At 48.7% G+C, this 19,916-nt stretch overlaps 7 protein-coding genes across 7 annotated transcripts; 3 read left to right on the top strand and 4 right to left on the bottom strand.

Moving 5' to 3' along the window:
* Positions 1-839: 839 nt before the first annotated feature.
* T069G_02159 (heterokaryon incompatibility protein (HET) domain-containing protein) lies at positions 840-2,757 on the bottom strand (the record flags this gene model as incomplete). The annotated part of the gene is made up of 2 exons (XM_056169369.1): positions 840-2,124; positions 2,261-2,757. The coding sequence occupies 2 exons, from the start codon at positions 2,755-2,757 to the stop codon at positions 840-842; spliced, it is 1,782 nt and encodes a 593-aa protein (XP_056034685.1).
* A 487-nt stretch (positions 2,758-3,244) lies between these two features.
* Positions 3,245-4,227, top strand: T069G_02160 (histidine phosphatase superfamily (branch 1) domain-containing protein; the record flags this gene model as incomplete). Its single annotated transcript, XM_056169370.1, has 3 exons — positions 3,245-3,328; positions 3,381-3,596; positions 3,652-4,227. 3 exons carry the CDS (start codon positions 3,245-3,247, stop codon positions 4,225-4,227), a joined length of 876 nt encoding a protein of 291 aa, XP_056034686.1.
* Positions 4,228-4,374: 147 nt separating this feature from the next.
* On the bottom strand, positions 4,375-6,535 carry T069G_02161 (copper amine oxidase, enzyme domain-containing protein; the record flags this gene model as incomplete). Its single annotated transcript, XM_056169371.1, has 4 exons — positions 4,375-4,778; positions 4,827-5,940; positions 5,997-6,428; positions 6,482-6,535. The coding sequence occupies 4 exons, from the start codon at positions 6,533-6,535 to the stop codon at positions 4,375-4,377; spliced, it is 2,004 nt and encodes a 667-aa protein (XP_056034687.1).
* A 1,575-nt stretch (positions 6,536-8,110) lies between these two features.
* On the bottom strand, positions 8,111-9,315 carry T069G_02162 (glycosyl hydrolases family 31 domain-containing protein; the record flags this gene model as incomplete). The annotated part of the gene is made up of 2 exons (XM_056169372.1): positions 8,111-8,128; positions 8,188-9,315. The coding sequence occupies 2 exons, from the start codon at positions 9,313-9,315 to the stop codon at positions 8,111-8,113; spliced, it is 1,146 nt and encodes a 381-aa protein (XP_056034688.1).
* Positions 9,316-10,521: 1,206 nt separating this feature from the next.
* Positions 10,522-12,029, bottom strand: T069G_02163 (uncharacterized protein; the record flags this gene model as incomplete). The annotated part of the gene is made up of 3 exons (XM_056169373.1): positions 10,522-10,590; positions 10,650-11,355; positions 11,428-12,029. 3 exons carry the CDS (start codon positions 12,027-12,029, stop codon positions 10,522-10,524), a joined length of 1,377 nt encoding a protein of 458 aa, XP_056034689.1.
* A 1,873-nt stretch (positions 12,030-13,902) lies between these two features.
* T069G_02164 (fungal specific transcription factor domain-containing protein) lies at positions 13,903-16,954 on the top strand (the record flags this gene model as incomplete). Its single annotated transcript, XM_056169374.1, has 4 exons — positions 13,903-14,066; positions 14,145-15,660; positions 15,716-15,857; positions 15,924-16,954. The coding sequence occupies 4 exons, from the start codon at positions 13,903-13,905 to the stop codon at positions 16,952-16,954; spliced, it is 2,853 nt and encodes a 950-aa protein (XP_056034690.1).
* A 618-nt stretch (positions 16,955-17,572) lies between these two features.
* On the top strand, positions 17,573-19,337 carry T069G_02165 (sugar transporter domain-containing protein; the record flags this gene model as incomplete). The annotated part of the gene is made up of 2 exons (XM_056169375.1): positions 17,573-18,085; positions 18,249-19,337. 2 exons carry the CDS (start codon positions 17,573-17,575, stop codon positions 19,335-19,337), a joined length of 1,602 nt encoding a protein of 533 aa, XP_056034691.1.
* Between the last annotated feature and the right edge of the window lie 579 nt (positions 19,338-19,916).

The raw sequence follows: 19,916 nt of genomic DNA on the forward strand, positions 1-19,916 counted from the left end.
GGGGGCATTGAAGTTTGTATTGTATCAAGGAAGGAAAACAGTTTGGTAGTTCCGAAGGTCAAACTTCATCGCAGGTCGCCTATTCGCCTATGATGACGCCAAGGGAGAATATGAGAAGTAAATATAAATCGGCTCGATCGACTCGACAAGGAGAGGTCTGAGGTACGATAAATTGGGCTGCTATGCTGTGACAGGAGGATGCCTCGACAATGCCACGACAGCGTGCATGTTGGGCTATTTCGCGGGGATTGCTGCTACCCAAGCCGTTTAACCCCACCTATCGCAGTTGTAATAAAAATCAGACCATTTCAAGAACCAATTATCTAGGCATGGCGGAGGATTGCACCGCTGCAGGGTGATATAGTAGGCGTGAGTGATAAGAATTAATTGGACAAGACGAGTTGGTAAAGTGGGTTGGTTGCTGCGGCTGAAAAGCAGAATGGAGTTTTTAGGCATATGCAACATGATAAATGATAGCATCAAGCGGAGGTCAGAAAAGGTGAGACGGGAAAATAAATACCGGCATAAATTCAGCTTTTATAAACAGCCAATAGGCTCACTGAAAAGTGCTTTTGTAAGGGAGCGCTTCTCCAACACCATTTTTGTTATTTAATATCTCGTGATGTATAGAAAAAGAATGAGGTAGTCGACTATAGTAGCAGTAACTAAAAAATGTAGACATAGTCGCGGTTATTAAAGAAATGTAAATATAGTAGTAGATATTAAAGAAATGTAGATATAGTAGTAAATAGTAAAGAAATGTAGATAGAGTAGCAGGTAGTAAAGAAATGTAGGAATAGTAGCAGGTATTAAAGGAATATAGCTATAGTAGTATATGTTCATTCTATGCAGATAGTCTCAAATGATAGGCCTCGCCCTGATGCCTCTCCTTGCATAAATCCGTGAACATACGCGCCGCCTACAAGCTTCCATCGCCCTTCGTTGTAGGGTGACGGGCGTAACAGGAGGGGGACCCTCGAGCCGGGAACAATCCACACAGAGTCTCCCGCTTTCATCGATTGCGATCCAACCCCCATTAAGCCCTCTGCCGTGCTAAACAAGCGCAGATGCAGTGAATGAGAATAAGAACTGTGAAAATTGCGAGCGCCTTCTATCCACTCAGAGTCTCGTGTTTCCGTGCGGCCACGAATCCAGCTCGAAAACTCCTCTCTTAAATCAGATGAAGGGAATTTGCCGTTCTTGTCCGTATTTGTAATTAGGCACCTCCAAAAGACGTCCTGCCGCTGTTCTTTAGTATTATGGTAGAGCTCTTCGGTCTCATTGAGGATGTCTAGCCATTGGACGAATGGCGTGCCTCTGTCCACCTCTTCTTTCGTCTCCCCTATCTTGCTGACAGTGTCGAGTTTGGCTGCCCTCAATGTCAGAAGATCATTCGAAATTTTCGGCTTCACATAAGCTTCTGTGCCAGCGGCAGCACAGAAGCGCTCATAGCCGGTGATTCCAAGGCCTAAAGTGCCCTTTACGCTCCAATCTGGAACCCAGCTAGGCAACGAAGGGATGCTCTGGAAGTCTTCACCCTCGACATGTGCAAGGAGCAAGAGATCAGAAGTATTCTCTAGAATATACTTTGCGATGCCAATGTATGCCTTGCACATATCTTGCTCGTACCGTGGATACAAGGGAGAATCAGGCTCGGCGTCCTCCAGTCCCAAGGCAGCCTTGTGGATCCCGAGAAGAGCGTAGACCTTGTCATGCCCTCTGAAAGAATCCCAGTTCCGAAACCTGATGAGGCTATGCAATAGTATTGTGCTGTCTCTGTCTCTTTCGAGATGTTTTCCCACCACGGCCAATTTAACGAGATCTCTCCTCACGGCGGCCATTTTAGCGGGATTCTTGTATGGCAACTCCTGCAGATCAAGGCCAGCAGCATGGAATTCTTGCTTGGAAACGGTTGTGGCCAGATAATGAGACACTTCTGTAATGTCATCCCAACTGAACACGCAGGAACCGCATATCACGGTGGCTGCCTGAGAAAGGACAACCTCTTGCACCACCCATACTCGTGTAAACCAAGTTCTGTTAAAGAACGATGCCAAGGCTGATAATTGGGCATGTTGCTTGAGCTCGTCGACCATGGCTTGATGGTCCGTTCCACTAGTCCTGCTATAATGTGGTAGGTTAGCCTGCGGACATGGGTGTTACATCTCCTCTTCCGTGCGCAGAAGCTGCAACTATGAGTATTGGAAAGTGTCACAGGGAGACTACATTAGCGAGAAATTAGGAAAAGCAACGGACTTACTGGGATCTCGCAAACTTCTCTATGAAGACGCATGCTGGGTCGGTATGTTCGTCTGCCTTGCCCAGCCAAATAGTCACTTTCTTCGCCTGCCGGTATATGTCCGCCATCAAATTTACTTGCCGGTTTTGCTCTTCACTGCCCTGGTGAATACAGATAGCATCTATCCAGAACTCCATGTCATTGCTTCTGCTGCCATGAGTGAGCTGCTGCAGACAGTCAAAGAGGTTCTGCGTTACCAGAATCGACTCTCCATTGCAGTTAACACGACACATCGGAGTGCTATCCATTCCTCTTGCTGCAGCTTCACGGCTCGGAGCGCCCCACGTATAGGAAAGTGCATTGTAACATGGGTTATCATCTAGATTTACAACGCGAAGGCTGAGCTGGATCTCGACTTCCTGTCCTGGATATGTAGGCGCAGACACAGCGTCGAGTTTGAGGATGCGAATCGACCTTGGCGAAGTGAGGGGCAGATCTTCGTAGACACTTCGAGCCATCGATACGGTGGCTTGAACTATCTGTCGGTCGTGGTAAAATGGGCATTTGCTAGAAATTAAAACTTATGGTAGTGTGGAAATACAAGCCTCAATAGCCTTCTGGGTTTTAATTTTTCTGTTCCAACAGACACAAATCCGGATTGTGATGATAAACAGAACTTAGATGAAGCAGGAGAAGATGCAGGTGCGGTGGGCTCACGTGACAAGGTCCAGGCTGATATAAAGGGTCGGATCTCTCCTTCATTTTGCAGTGTAAATGAAATCTTATCAAAACAAAAACACGTCGCTCGCCAATCGCTGCACAAATGTGCATTGGTTTCTCGATTTTCCCCATCCCACGATTCCTGTGAGAATTACCGCAGCCCAGGCTCAGCAGGCGGCAGTTGACATTTGTAGCGCGACTTTTTGCCTCGGTCTTGCGATAGTTATATCTTTACATTCATCGAAAGGTTGGAACGGAGAGAACGGAAGAGAAAACAGATCAAAGATGTCGAACCATTCCCTGCAATACTCGACTTTACCAGGGTACTTTGAACATGACGGGCAACCCGAGGGGCCGCAATTCCGAGCAGTGAGTCGAAATCACTTCATTTCTATTTATGGAGTGACTAAAAATATGGCAGACAACTCTACCTGGGCTTGGGCTGATCAACCGTCGGTACGACACAGACGGAGATTTAGGGCATGAGCAGACGCAATGGGAACGTTTTATGCACTTTCTCAATCACCTGAATAAAGAAGCGGTTAGCCAAGCCCGATACAAGTTAATCTTCTTGATTCGGCATGGCCAAGGTTTCCACAATGTCAAAGAAGCGCAAGTCGGCAGAGCGGACTGGGAGGTGAGAAAAGCATCTGTCAGTGCAATATGACCATGTGAGCTAACTAAGACCACAGGCCAAATGGGCTTTGCTAGATGGTGACGATGAGATGACTTGGGCCGACGCAAAGTTGACGGAAACGGGTAAATCCCAAGCGCTCGAAATTAAAGCGACGCTGGAACGTGATATCCGAGAGATGAAAGTTCCGATGCCAGGAAAATGCTACACAAGCCCCCTCACTCGCTGTCTGGAGACAACGCGACTTGCCTTCTCAGGCCTCGAGTGGCCAACAGATCAACCTTTCAGACCGATGATCAAGGAAGCCCTCCGTGAGAGGCTAGGGAAACACACATGCGATCAGCGCAGCACTCGCTCCCGGATAGAGAGCAATTATGCCGAGTTTGAGATTGAGTCTGACTTTACTGAGCAAGATGAGCTTTGGCAATCAGACTACCGAGAAACTCTTGACGAGCATGTCGTGCGAGTCAGGCAACTATTGGACGACATATTTAATAATGATAAAAATACTGTGATCTCCTTTACAGCTCATTCAGGGGCCATCCGAGCACTTTACGCTCTTACTGGACACAAGGAGGTCTGGGTGGCTCCAGGGGCAATGGTACCTCTTTTAGTGGTAGCAACACCGCAGTAGATATGAGCGAGCGAATAAATATGAGTCTAAGGTCATCTTGTATATGCTGGCGGCTCTCATAAAATATTAGATTGTCACAAAACTATATACCTCACCGTGCCGAGACATAACGACGGGGATTTCCCTGATCTTAACACAAAATGTTGCTCATAATTGAGTACCACAGCAAACCTCTACTTTCCTCTCTAGATTCTCTGTGTATAAAACGCTCTTATTCTTCTCTTGTGTTGACACAGGCACGTCTAAGCCCGGGTTGCCTGTAAAGAAATTCACCGGCTTAAGACCAACCGTCATTTTCTCACTTGGCATAACAGGCCAATCTTCGATGCGAGGATTATGCGTTGATCCAAACGTATGCCAAACGACAATGTCCGCGTTCCTAACGGATTTAGAAGTACCCGAGGCATTTCGCTTCTGAATATTCGAAGCAATTCCATCGCCACCAGAAGACTGCATTGTATATCTGCCTGATGGGAAATGGTCGTCGTCTTCGTGATGAGTAACCCAGACAGCATGTTGGCCAAATTCAGACCTTTTTGCATGGTATGAGTCTGCATGAGAAAGTAGCATTTGACTTGGTTGTGGAAGCAACTTGAAGCCTACAGGTGTCCCCGTGATCGGATTAATCTTGTTTTCATTGAGAAACTTGAAGACACGGCCCTTGCTAATGTCTAGATCGAAACCACCCTCCTTCTCCACATAGTGGTTCACGGTGTGATAACCCACCTTGAAGGGGTTATCGATTGCCGGATCATCAATTGGCATAGGATGAGATTCTTCAATTGACAATGTGTTTTGATGGCCATCGACAGCCGGGTCAATCCGAAGACTGAATAGGTGCTGGTGATAAGGCGCCAACACACCGGGTGCAACTACTGTGCCATATGGAACGTTGTCTTTCTGGTCCAGGTGATGCGGTACGGTGGACAGAATGCCAGTCGCCCGAACTTCATAGAAGATGGACGCATCTTGAGCGAATTGAAATGCAAAAATGTATTCATAATTGCTGACTGTGATAATTGTCTGCAACACGAGAATGCGTGATCGAGTGACGACCGCATTACCGGTGCGAAAGTTGGTGTGCTTCCATAGGATTCCGTCATCTTGTTCGTGACAGCAAACAACGTTGGGCAGCTTCATAGGTTCTCCAGATTGCGTATTATGCCAGGCATCAAAATACTTAATAGTGCCTAAACAATCACAGCCAAGCTGCAAGTTATTTGCGTTTATGCCAGCACCATCGTTGCCGAGGTCAAATGCAGCCTTTCGTGGATATGGAGCTCGTGGGTCGCCGTAAGGAACAAACATTTCTGCCAGGGAGAGGCGGTAGAAAAGACTCCGGCCATCGTACCGTATATCATGAAGTGTCAGGCCCTCTCGATAATTGAATCCGATGCGAAAACTCCATTTCTCCCAGTTCAGCAGATTGCCTTGGATTTGAAACGAGGGCCCGTCAGGCTGTATCACCTGGTAGGGTTTGGTGGTAGATCGCGGCTTGGGGCGTAGATCAGGATGATACTCGCTAGATGACGCTTCATGTATTTTGCGGCGATCATAAGGGCGATCTTCATTATTAATCTTTTCATCTTTTGCTCCAGGAAGGCGATAGACTCGAAGAACTTGAAGTTGTTCTGATATCTCGGCACATATGTCGAGAGGGTAAGCGTAATAGTTGACATCTGGATGATCGAAATGACGGCAGTAGAACCAGCACTTGTTCAACAATGCATTAGCACTCAAGAGACATATGATCATACTAGACTTCTTACCATAGTGATGCGCTCAGACATGTCATTCGCGCCATCTGTTGCATATGCCCAAGGCTCAACAATTGCTGTTGATCCCGGAGGGAGATTTAGCTTGCGAATCTCCTCCTGCACTTGCTTATCAGCTAGACAAGCGACTTCTACCTCTTTCATGTATGCCGCATCGATATATGAATGCTTTCCAATAAGATGCTTTTGTCCTATGATCTTGCTTTCATCGAGATTGACGAAGAGTTCATGCAATTCGTGTTTGCCAGCATGAGGCTTCACCAGCACTTCGACCCGTGCGCAACGCGAGGGCCTCTTTTTCTCCGGCTCATTGCGATGCTCACGCTCGAGGAAGTCTATCATCTCAGCTTTCGGCGGTTCCTTGAGAGTAATTACTCGGAAATTGAGGCCCTGGCCGGCGAATGCGGGCCGTACAATGTCTGCGACCTGCCACCGTATTTGTTAGTGTCTGTTTGCATGGGAAAGTTGCTAGAGCGTACCCTGCTGATTTCTTCAGGCCGCAGCGGGTCAAAGGGATGAATATGTGTTGCCATGATGATCCGAAGCGACAGTATGGATTTTCAGTAAGGAACAAGTACATGTAGCCCTGGTTTAAAGTTGCACACTGAGACGAGGAATGGTGTATAGTAGAGGGATTATTGCAGCTTTTGTACTTGTCTCGACCACTGCGGATTAAAGAATTCTGTAGTTTACAGTGGGTTAGAGCCGGCTACTGCACCAACAACCGCTAAAGGCAATCTCGAGCGAACTGATGTCAGCTTGATGTTTGAACTGTGGTCCGGTTGATGAATGGGTGACAGCAGCTACATAGTAAACCATGACTCGAAAGATACCCTTATTGTGGGAATGACACGCCAATCTGAAGATACTGTTGCTTACATATGAAAAGACTTGACCTCCAAAGGCTTCATCTCCGGGCTCGGCATCTTGCTGCAACTCTCTTGCCCAGCTACCCCTCACCATTCCAGCGCGCCTTACATGTACGCTACCGTGTGTAGTCCACAAGTCGTAACCTCTAAAGGCAAATAATAGGAACTCATAACCTCCAAAGGAAAGGTGTCGCCGTAAATATTTTTTTTTCTGACATTCTGTCGGAATCTGTCACCTCTAAAGGAAATCTCCTTAGAAAATGCCTCAAATAACCCCGCCGACGAGTGAAGAGGTTGTCTTTAGACCGAGCTCTGTTTAATAACGTTGTAAAAATGCAGATTGTGAGCTCTACACATGTCAGTGTTTATTTATCAACATAAAACCATTATCAATTCACACAAAACATAGGATACGTTTAAATCTAGTGAGAAAAAGAATTTGATTGAATACTTAGTCTAATAGGACATTAAACCCTTTCAAATACCGGCATATAGTCAAGCGGGCATTTGACTTGAGCCGTTTGACCTCCTGGTAAAATATCACCATCGGCATTCTTCCACTTCGCTCCCTTTGGCAAATACACCTCCATTTCCGTTACACCGGGCTTCAGAACCGGACAGCATAGGTACTTGTCACCAAACATGTACTGCTTGCCGACTTCCCAACACCTTTTATCCTCTGGAAACTCATAAAACAGAGTCCTCATCACAGGGCTGCCCTTTTCATGGGCCGCCTCCATGAGCTTTCTTGTGTATGGCCTCATAGTCTCACGGAGAGCCATGTACTTTTCGCAAATGCCGTAGACCTCTTCACCATAAGACCATACCTCGTTATCAGCGCCACTCAGACACGTCGCTCCACCAGTTGTACCATGTTGAGGTTTGTGCGGTTCTCGATCACCGTGAAGTCGGAAAACGGGGCAAAAGGCACCCCACTGAAACCAGCGAACAAACAGTTCTCGGAAAGCTGGATCTTTGGGATTTCCACCGTGAAACCCGCCGATGTCTGTGGTCCACCATGGGATTCCAGCGATACCCATGTGAAGTCCTGCTGCGAGCTGGTTGCTGAAGCTCGACCATGAAGATGCGATATCGCCGCTCCAGACGAGGGCGCCGTATTTTTGACTGCCGGCCCATGCACAGCGAACGAGATTGACAATCTGTTCGTGTCCTTCTTTCTTGAGGCCTTCATAGAAGCCTCGTGAATATGAAACAGGGTAGATGTTGCCAATACTAAGGTTAGAGCCAAGATGGTATCTGAAGTTGTCAAAGTCGTAAGCTGAGTACTCGGGCTCTGCCTCATCCAACCAAAACACCTTGATCCCCTTGCTGTAGTAATTCTGCTTGACTTTGCCCCAAACGTACTCTCTTGCCTTTGGGTTTGTCGCATCAAAGTGGATGGTGTCACCCTGAAAGTCCATGCCGATGCGGATGCCACGGTCTGTACGAATGAGATAGCCCCCTTCGACCATTTCTTCGAAATTCTCAGACCGTTTGTCAACGGTCGGCCAGATGGACACCATCAGCTCAACCTTCATCTCTTCAAGTTCCCGGATCATTGCATCTGGATCCGGCCAGTATGTGGGATCAAACTTCCACTCGCCCTGCATCGGCCAGTGAAAGAAGTCAATCACAATAAGATCCAGAGGCAGCTTCCTCCGCTTGTACTCTCGAGCAACTCCAAGGAGCTCTTCCTGAGTCTGATAGCGCAATTTGCATTGCCAGAATCCAAGTCCATATTCCGGCATCATAGGGACTTTGCCGGTCGCATTGGCGTATGCCTCCTCGATCTCTGCCGGGCTGTCACCTGCTACCACCCAATAGTCGAGTGTCGTGGTAGAATACGCCTCAAAGGTCATGATGTTACGGCCGAGGACGGCACGTCCCACTCCCGGATTGTTCCAGAGGAAACCATATCCCAGAGATGATAGCGCGAATGGCACGCTTGCTTGGGAATTGCGGTGAGCAAGTTCCAGATCGTGGCCCTTTAGATCAAAAAATGGCTGTTGATACTGGCCCATGCCATAGATCTTTTCATCGGGATCAACACTCTCGAAACGCATTGTGAGGTGAAAGTTGTCCGTGCCAAGGATGCCTTTGAAGTCACGAGCCTCAATCTCAATCGCACTGCACTTGGCATCCGTCACGTCCTTGCGGTTCCGTGTATACTCTTCGAGCAGTAATTCTCCCTTGGAATTCCACACGGTAATCTTTCCCGACTTAGTCACAATAGCCTTAATCTTGCCATTGACAATGGTACCGGTACTTTCGGTAATCTCAATGCTGGACTTTGATGGTGAAGCCGGTTGAAGTGCCCAGTCCTGCTCCGACATGGAAGGCAGCTTGGTTGCGCGAAGTCTTAGAGAATTTTCGCCCCATGGCTCGATCCAAAGAGTTTCGGCATCGTAAGTATACACCAAGCGATTTTCCTGGGAGAATAGCATCGTGAATTGTTGAATCAGCTCTTCCCCTTCTCCCTTAGTTCTTTGGTAGCCTTGGAATCTCCAGAGTCTACAGCTTATGAAAAGTCTATGATCCGAAATTAGGGAATAAATAACAATAATACCGCGTGCAGAAATCGTAAGAGGAGAAACCGAAGGGCGTCTCCATTCTTGGTTGGACTTATAAAGTGAATTGGTAACACAAGGAGGGGAATTATCAGTATGACGACTATAATAGCCGCATCTATCTCCCCACACCACCGGAGCAACTCGTTCGGTCTATCATATAGCGAGGCGAAGATTTCCTTGGGATGATGTAGGTATCCAAGTATCTTAACGGAGGGTCGACCATTCCCCGATGAAGTCCGTAAACTGCCCCTCATCAAAGCTCCCCGAAGCTCTTCACCACGCCTTTTCTCTCATCCCAGTTCCCTGTGCCAACCCCACCCCCACCGGAGTTTTGGCGGGGCCCGTGTCCTGTGATTCCCCGTACTTTGTATGATACGGAGATATTGAGGTAATAATAGCGATATGATAGGTCTCCCCGAAAAAAGAAGAGCCCAGCTGTATGTATTATTCCCGGCGGGGTATTATGACAGTCCAAGGGGTGCGGACAGCATTATTGAAGTCAAGCTAGAGGCACCCATCGTGTTCAGATGCGGCCCAATCACATTGACCTCTGTCAATCCCTTTACCAGCTACCACCCAGGTATGTAATCAGTACCACCAAGACCAGGCCTCATGCATGGATTCCCGAGCAAAAATGCTTCGAATGCTGTCTCAGTTATTTCTTGAGAGAAGGTTTTAAGCGTAATACTATCAGCAGATTGAGACTACGTATAGTCGGGGCAAGAATAAATAGCCAGTGCCGAGGTAGATGTAACAGATGTGGCACGGTTAGGGGATTTCCTCTTACAACTAATTCGCCCACTATATAATACTTGAACTACACATATTGTCATATAGAGACGTAGAACAACATTTCCATGTACCTTATTGCTACTTCGGCTTGCATTTTATTACATCACAGCAGGTAAAATCTCGTTGTTCACGGAGTGTATCTTTGCTGACCTAGCTAACCTCACTGCTGAGGCTTGATATATCTGTTGGAAGCTAGAAAAGCTTTGAGATGCCCACTTGACAGGCCCAGAACTTTTCTGCATCTACAGCACGTTAAAATTCTACCTGGATCATATGCCTAACCTTGCACTAGGTAGCTCCAGAGAATTCGTACGCGTAGGCAGTCGAATTCGTTGGCGGATCCAGCGTGATGATAAGCTATTTCGGTATCATTGATTAGTTCAGGTGATCTATGTTACAGCTGCCAAAAGACGTACCTCATTTGAAGTATAGGAATACGTTGTTGTACCGAGATCAACACGACCGTCGATCTCTCCTTCCGGGCCATCCCAATCGAATCGGTAAACATGGACATTAATGCTTCCATTTTCCCCGAGGCCGATCTGATTGAGGTTGGTGACCCTGATATCATATGGCGCCTGGATCGTCCTAGTACCAGCCAAGATCTTAATGTCGTTGTTCTGACGAATAGCAAACGCATCGAACTGAGTGTCGGAAGAGGCAGTGGTAACGAGCCTCTCGCCACTCATCCCTGCGTAGTAGTTGTATACTTGCCACTCGCCGTTGGGATAGTATGTACCATTTTTGCTGTATACAAGGTTAGCCATCCAGTTATGAAGGTCAGAGCCGCTAGCCCAGTTGGCACGTAAAGCACGGATATCGTGCCGTTCCATCTGGGCTAGGTACCACGCCGCGTTTGCGGGGTTCTGCTCCGATGGCCAAGCATATTCGTTATTGTCGATCGGCCTCGCCGGCGCACCGAATTGAGCGAGCAGTGTGTTGAAGTCTGGCACATTCAAGTCTGGGCACCGCTCCCATACGCCGATTTGATGCCAGGAGTAGTGGTCAGGCACCGTGTTGTTGCCGACAATGGAGGGCAGCCAGGTTAGCCAGTTCTCATTCTGGAGGCCAGGCGCATTCGCCATAGCTGGGCCACTGATCAGGGTTCCAGGTAGTCCTGCTCTGCGCGAGTGGTTAGCTCTACCATACAACATGGCAGAATGAATGCAATTCGGTTTTTATATGCGTACGTACCTCACAAGCACGGTGGCACGGTTCCAGTACTCGAGGAACTGGTCCCAGCTTCGGGGCCAGAAGCCTGACCCATCAGGCTCATTCCAGAGATCAATGATGAGGCCATCCAGCATGTCATTTTCTACCAGATCTGACATGACTTGGGTCCAAAAGGCTTCCATCTCAGTCCAGTCTCCATTGTCACCGGGGAATGGAGAGGCTGAGCCCGAGCCGCCATCTGCACCCCACATGTCGTGAGGTAGGAGGATGAACTCTCCGCCATACTTGCGCGTGGTACGGTAGTTTGACAAGGCCGACTCGAATCTTGTTTTGTAGCCGCTGAAGCCACCAGTAGCCCATCCTCCGACGGGAAGCTGAGCTCCACCGGCACGGTTCGCATTGAAGTTGATCCCAGTGACCAGATAGTCTGGAATTAGAGTCGATACAGACGTGCCATTATCTGGCCACCCGTAAATGAATCCAGAACCAAGAAAGGTCGCCGGACCGTGTGTGTTGCTGATATCGATGGTCGCAGTGCCCTGTGATGACTGTCGAGGGTGCTGAGCCGTCGGAGTAGCGGTAACGACCGCCAGCGAAGAAAGGGCAACGATGGGAAGAAGCATCGTGTCATAAACCAAAACTCGGGCAAAGTGACTCTGGATATCCGCCTTGCTCCAAGACAACACGACTATCAGGATGGTTCATGCCTTTTTATCAGGCTCTCTCGAGAAGCTCAACAGCTCTGGGATCAGTTAACCCACCGGGATCAAGTCCCATCATTTTTCTCCTACCTGCCATCTGGTCCCTGCAAGATGTCCATCAATTGACTCTGCGGTACAGAACAACAGCCGAGTCTCATATTCCAGGGTCGCAGAGCAAGATGCGAGCGACTCTGGAAAAATGTACCAAGTTCTCGCAGACCTGATTGCCTCATCGAGAGTTGGGCCACTTCTCCACAGCCGGGAATCGGGAACCGGCAAACCGGACAGCGTTGTGATGGTCGTTCGGTTGACAACCTTCAGGCCCTGGTTCGCCTTCCCCCGCCATGCTCTTCACCTCCGCCCCCGCCGGGAATTTGAACCACCTGCCACCCCGTACCTTGATCCAGTCTGCTCACAAAGTGCGCAAGCCAATTCTGCGGATGTCGCGTAGTGTAGTCAAGGTGAAAATAGGTATCGAGCGATGAAAGCGAAAGCCAGCCGTAAATCGCACAGAGATTGTCAAGAAAACAAGACTGTCGACAGCATCGAACAGGCTGGTCATTTTCGTGCATCAACAATAGCAGATGCAGTCCCGCCTAAACCCCGAGCTTCAGCCAACCAGCCAACCAGCCATGCCTCCAGGGCTGCCAAACTCCCTCCAGTATAGCGGCGTGCGGACGTGTGGAGCGGGATCGTATGCGGTAAGATCTAGTGCAGCGCTGGTTCGTTAGCGCAGCCATGGTGCTGGATGTGCATGCACTCGCTGATTGACTGACCTTTTGAAGACATGGCAGTTGGTGATGGAGATGATGATGCAGGAGATGAAGGGCATTGGGGAAGTTTTTGCAAAGGGAAGGCCTGCCATTGCCTGAGATTGTCAGCTGGTGCCTGAGGCTGCTGAAAAGATACAGCCAAGTGTACAAATGGGTACCTAGGTAAGGTATGTACCTAGGTAGACGAGCAATGCACGAGCTCGGTAAAAGCAGAAGCGATAAGATAAGATGCATCTTCTACAGCAAATACTATGGAGAATACATCCGGTCTGCAACTTTTGCAACATCTGCAAGCCTTCCATCCATCCGGCAAGATATTCCGTTTATGTAGGTAAGTACCTGTCGGGTTGCACGAATTACCCTCAAGGCTATATAGGAGTATGAAGTTTGGCTGGTTTTTTTTTTTTGGTTTATAAACATTACAGGGTAGGCGGTATTTCGCCTGGTGGTTCTCCATGATCCAAGTTCTTCTTGAGAAACCGACCCGGGTCTTTACGTACAAAAGCCAGATCAACGCCAGTGTCGCCTGAAATTAATGAAATCAATCATCAGCCTAAATAACTGATCCAAGCGGCATCCAAAAGTTTTGTAAATGGAATAGCCACGAACCGTTATAGCGGCTAATACTAGTGGAGAAGAACGAATTCTGCGGGGTTGGCCACTGAACGAGTTGGCGTGAACAACTCAATGGCACCGAGTTTGGCTCTTGGGCTGATGATGTGTTGCGTGACAATTTACTGAGCAGCTACCTAGTAGGTAGTGATGGAAGAAGTACGATGCATGCTGTGCTGACATGTGGACACTAAATCGACAGGCTGTGCTGCCTCTGCTTCAGCTTCCCCAGAAATCCTGATGCTCTTCCCCAGATTTTTGGTCTCAATCCTAGCTCCAAACTGTCCTCTAGCACACTTGCTGCGGTGTGTGTTACGAGAGTTGGCTGCAGTACCCTGTTATGATCATCGCGTAACCCAAGCACAGTCGCTCTTTTGACTCTGCATCAGCAAAAAAATCGCACTTCAGACATGGTGACGGCCAGCCCAGCCGTATCAAAACCAGGCACGGATAAGAAATGTGACATTTGTGACGCGACTTTTAGCAGGCAAGAGCACCTTGTTCGCCATATCAAGTGTCATACTCGTGAGAAGCCCTTCAAGTGCCTCATTTGCGACAAAGGATTCGCTCGCCAGTAAGTCAGTCCCGCCTCACTTCACCAGCTCTATTCTGGTGGCCAAATGCACGAGGTAACATTTGCGATGCTATACAGAGATGTCCTGAATCGTCACCGCACGTCGCACCAGCAGGTCAACGAAGAAGCACGCTCTACGACGCGTTCCAGGGCATGCAAGCAATGCGCTACTAGCCGAGCTCGCTGCTCCCGGAGCGATCCGTGCAGGCGATGCATTGAACGCAACTTGACTTGTACTTTTCCTACAGCACGGAAACCCAAGACTCTAGGGATTGTCGGCTCGAGCATGGAGGTTGACGGTGAGCCACATGGTATGAGACTGGAAGCAATTGACCAAACAGTTGGTGGGCAGGCTGAAGATGGAACCCCGCTGCTTACGATCGGACCTGGGACATCTGTAGCCATCAACAATACCGATTTGAACGAATGTGGCCCCGATGGAGCAAATGGGAATCGGTTGACAACCAGAACTGATACTTGGACCCAGCAACCAGCCCTATTTGAAGTTTCTCAGACTGTTGGTTCAGTAGACCCCGGCAACCAGCGCATTTACGAAATCAATCCCATCTCGGGTTTGAACGAACAGGTCATGGATCTACTCTCAATGAACTGGATGTCTCCTGATTCTGCTTCATTTGGATGGAACGGAGTCATTGCCGCGCCGCCCTACGCTGAAGATGACAAGAGCGATCTATATATGCCTTTTCTGTTCCCTGCCTCGGGCGCTCTGCCCGGTCCTGATCGTGAGTTGGTGCCTAGCAATGATCAAGAGCCTGGCATTGGGCAACATGACACCAGCGCCAGCAGTGCTACATATACTCCCAGCAAACTTGGATCAGAGGGAAGCAAATCCATGACTGGGAGCTACTATGTGGATGGTGATGGCTCTAGAGCGCCGTTTCGTGGTCAGACTGCTGGACAATGGAGAGACCGACGGATGATGGCGACCAACGATGCATCAACCCCTGGAAGCAGTATAGCCAATCACACAGACGGTGCACCACGCGGTTTATGGGAGGGCCCATTGGTGAGTGTGGACGGCTATAATAACCTGATACGGGAACTGGGGAGAGAGAACTTGGTTGTCGATACCAACTTCTTCCCGTCTTTACACTGCATCGAGGCATGCGTCCACTCATACTTCGCTAATTTTCACCCAATATTACCTTTTATTCGGAGGAAGACCTTTTTGGAAGAGTCAATGAAACATTGGGAACTCCTCCTTGCAGTGGCTGTGGTTGGGTCTAAGTACAACACGTCTAATGAAGAGCCGCAGCTTAACCCGGAGTTCATAGCCATTCTGGACGGCATATCTAGCAGCCAAATGTGCCACGATGGACCAGCAGAAACTGGGATCCCTTCAATGTCATCATTGCAGGCGGCTAGCCTCTTCTTGATCTGCACTCTTCACAAAGGCAAGTCAGCAATAACAAGGCACGCTTTAGTCGGACGGCACTACCTTGTTGAAGCTTGCAATGAATTAAATCTGCTATCGGGAGAGTCTGAGGACAGTCATGTCCACCACGACTTGAACAAACTCGTTGAGGACTGGTCAATGAAGCAGTCTCGTATCAGGACTGGCTTGATGATATGGGTACGTATTATCGTCTAAGAAGTCTAACCACCTCTCCTAGCTAAATTACCTCCAGTTACTTGATGCTATCATCTCATACGAGTTCAACGTAGCTCCACTGATGCAGTTGGTGGATGCAAAAGTCCTCTTACCATGTCAGGATTATATATGGGAATACCCATCGGCAGAGAAAGTTATTGCAGAACAAAAGTCATCCGGTATATTACACCTGACCGTACCTGGACCGTACATGAGATCAGCAAACTGACAATCTCCATGTACAGTCACACTGCTTGCCGCAATCGAAATGTTGTATATCGAAAAGCGTCTTCCAGAAAGCCTGAGCGAATTCAGCACTATTTTAATTATTCACAGCATTTGGCGAAGGACCAAAGAGGTCATCAACCAGAACCGGACACAACTGGCAAATTGGACTCCCAGTGCTACAATCCAAACGCGTGAAGCCCACCAGAGAGCATCAACAGAGACCTGGCCGCCGTCAAGCCCAATATTATCAAAGTGGCGCAACAGTGCCTGCGACTGTCTAGATATACTGCACTGGAGAGCTAATGCAAAGGCAGCCACCGCCGGCGGATTGGAACACCCTACTATCATGTACTTGCATCTATCTCGCCTCATTTTGCTCACGCCTGTAGCGCAAATCCAAACTTTGGCAACCAATCCCAGGAATGCAAACACCACAAACCTCGCTGTTAATCAGCGATATACGGATGCGAGCAATCATGTGCTGAAGTGGACGATGAATGATTCATTCAAGGCTAGGCTCGCCATCATTCACGCTGGCGCGCTGTTTTGGCATATACGACGGTACTCGACAAGGAGCTTTCTGGAACCTTTTACAATCTACATGGCCACGCTCATCATCTGGGCATACAGTGTCTCAGTGCAATTTGCAAAACAACAGGAAGAGTTCCAAGCCGCACCTTCGATGGAGGGGCCGCTATCGCCAGAAGCCCGCACTGTGGCCGCTGCGTGCCAGCAACCAACAACTTCCACACAGGATGAAGACCTATGTTCAGAGCTCCCCTTTTTCTTCATCGATCGGCCGTGTGACGACGAGATGGTGCAAATGTACCTCCGCTTCGGTAACAAGATGTCTGCGCATATGGCAAGAGTTGGAGTCATAACGCAAACCTCCGCTCCAGGCAAAATCCTCCAAGAAGGCATCCGACTCCTTGGAAATGCCACGGCGGGTGGGCAAGACGTACCTGAAATGAGCACATGGGGGGCAGAGAGGACTTACATGGAGGTGTTGGTTGCTTTGGCTCGGGCAATGGAACAGAAGCAGACATGATCACGCTCGACTCATGCCTGACTCGTAGCTATAACGTACCATCTAAATGCCAAGTCTTACGTTGTCCAACTAACGAAACTCACCGAGACGTTCTTATTCGTTCTTAGGACGAATTACGACTAATGATCCCTTCTCCAACATGGTGATGTAGTATCGTTTGGCTTCCCCAGACCCACCCCCATCGCAGTTTGTCTTCCCGTCCCCGGACTTTATGTGAAGCTACCCCACCGCGATGCCACCGGACCTGGTCATTTCTCGTAGAAGCGAAGCCCGTAAATCATCAAAGGATGATGCTTGAATGAAGGGCGTCTAACCATCTCCAGTTGAAGCTTAATGCCTATTGTTACTTGAGGCGATTACCCCATCGTACCACATGCCTCCTCATCCACTTTTTTACTACCCGTTTTGTCCAACTCCCGCATCAAAGCTTCATTATAGATTGCGGGGTGACCCGACGGGCCTTGGGATTGGTCCAAGCATACTGTTAGCTCCCGGTGTCTGGGTTGACGCTCTCAGCAGGTTCAAAGGGTATATTTGAAGCAAGATTCCTAATTCGTTTCCATCATCATCTTTCATTCCCGCTTTGGTTCACTTCTCATGCTCTTGCTGTAAATCAACATGGCAAACGACGATGAAAAGGTTGACGTAGTCGCCTTGGAGCACCAAAACTCAGTTGGTGGCAAAGATGTCATCCTGGCGAGGCAAGCAGCCGAGGCCGAGCATAATCTCAGTCTCTTGCAAGCCATCCGTAAATATCCCAAGGCAGTCTTGTGGTCGGTTCTCTTGTCGACCTCCATCATCATGGAAGGCTACGATATTGTTCTCATCTCCTCATTCTTCGCACAGCCATCCTTTCGAAAACGATACGGCGACTTCGACGCTGGATCCAACAGCTATCAGATCTCTGCGTCGTGGCAAAACGGCCTTAGCAACGCGGTGAGCGTTGGTACTATTATTGGTGCCTTTGCCAACGGATACTTTACGCATAAATTTGGCTATCGGAAAGTCCTCTTGGCGTCTCTCCTTCTCGTTGTCGGCTTTGTGTTTATTCCCTTCTTTGCTCCTAATCTTGGGGTTCTGTTGGTTGGTGAGCTGCTTTGCGGTATTCCGTGGGGAGTTTTCGCAACCATGGTACGTGCTGAGCCTCTTTGGTCAGACCCTTGGCCACATGTCTAAAATCTGATGTTGCGCCAAATTCTCCCTCTCACCTCTTCACGGCTATTCGATCGCCGCTGCGTATTGTATCTAGCCTCGTAAATGCGAGATTGATAAGCTGACGCATCCAACTAAACAGGCCCCTGCGTATGCCTCAGAAGTCTGCCCAATGGCCCTCCGTGGATACTTGACCGTCTACGTTAACCTCTGCTGGGCGTTTGGTCAACTTATTTCGGCCGGAGTCCAGTCTGGGTTCGAGAATAATACGACGCAATGGTCCTACAGAATCCCCTTTGCGATTCAATGGGCCTGGCCCGTCCCTCTGTTTTTTATTCTCTGGTTTGCCCCAGAATCACCATGGTTCTACGTCCGTCAAGGCCTGCTGAGTGATGCGGAAAAGACCATTATTCGCCTCGGTGCAGATAGAGATATGGCTAAGCAGACTTTGGCTATGATGATCCATACAAATGAGCTGGAGGAGTCCATCGACAAGGGAACATCGTATTTGGATTGCTTCTGCGGCATCGATCGCTATCGTACGGAGATTGCCTGCATGGCTTTTGCTGCTCAGCCGTTTTGCGGATCAGCCATGGGAGGAACTCCGACTTACTTCTTTGTCCAGGCTGGATTGCCGACTTCGATCTCGTTCAAGATGTCGGTCAGCGGGCTGGGTCTCGCATCTGTGGGAACAATCATCTCCTGGTTCTTGATGCACCGTCTTGGAAGACGTACCATGTACCTCTGGGGCTTGGGTACTCTGACCACGATTTTGCTTGTTGTCGGATTCATCAGTGTTGGAGCTGCCAATTCAGCCGGAGGTAATTACGCCCAAGCTACTATGATCCTGTTGTGGCTATTAGTTTATTACATGACTGTCGGCCCCATCTGCTACGCGATTATAGGCGAAGTATCGTCAACTCGGCTTCGAAACAAGAGCGTTTGCCTGAGCCGAATTGTTTATTATATCGCCCAAATTATCTGCAACGTCGTCAATCCGTATATGCTTAACCCTACCGCAGGGGACTGGCGCGGAAAAACTGCCTTCTTCTGGGGATTCTGGGCTTTCGTCTTTTTCGTTTGGACTTGGTTCAGGCTCCCCGAAACAAAAGACAAGACTTTTGAAGAGTTGGATATTCTCTTTGCTCGTGGCATCAAGGCTAGAGAATTTGCGAGTTACAAGGTAGATGCCTATGTTGAGGGAGAAGAAAGCCTGTCCAAGAATGCATAGCTTGTAGCTCTATTCCATCTTAATACAACATCAGTGCACATATGATGTAAGACCAGTGGTCGGACAATTTTATTCTCTCTCGGCTGCGATATGATTAGTTGGAGGCATTTTCCCTTTCCAGGCTTAGCCCTCCCGTCCCGCTGTTGACAATGAGAGCTTTGTTAGCTCACATGCGCATTTTACTGAGGCAGCCCAAGGTATCAGGCATCTGGACTTGACTTGTACCTCAGGGAACTGCTCTCTGAAGCCCCAGCTTCAATACTGCTATGGAGTTGAACTGCCCCTATGCATTTGGCTCTCGTCATGAACTGGAATTTGTCGCCAAACGCGACTACTCAATTTACCATATAAAAAACAGAAAATCCAGCATTACAATTTGGCGAGCCTCATTATCAAGTTTCTGTACTCACTGAGAGCGTGGTTTTTCCTCTTTCTCCATACGATCGCTAACCCAGCCGAAGCCAAGTCTGGTAGTTGCATTAGGTAGGTGGCTAAACGCTTTACATGGTAAGCCCATTCGGATCACTGCCGAATACTAGACTCTCCCAGAAAAAGCTTAGCCCTACGACACACCGGTAC

This window comes from Trichoderma breve, chromosome 1 (genome assembly GCF_028502605.1).
Source record: "Trichoderma breve strain T069 chromosome 1, whole genome shotgun sequence".
In the NCBI taxonomy this organism is placed as follows: domain Eukaryota; kingdom Fungi; phylum Ascomycota; class Sordariomycetes; order Hypocreales; family Hypocreaceae; genus Trichoderma; species Trichoderma breve.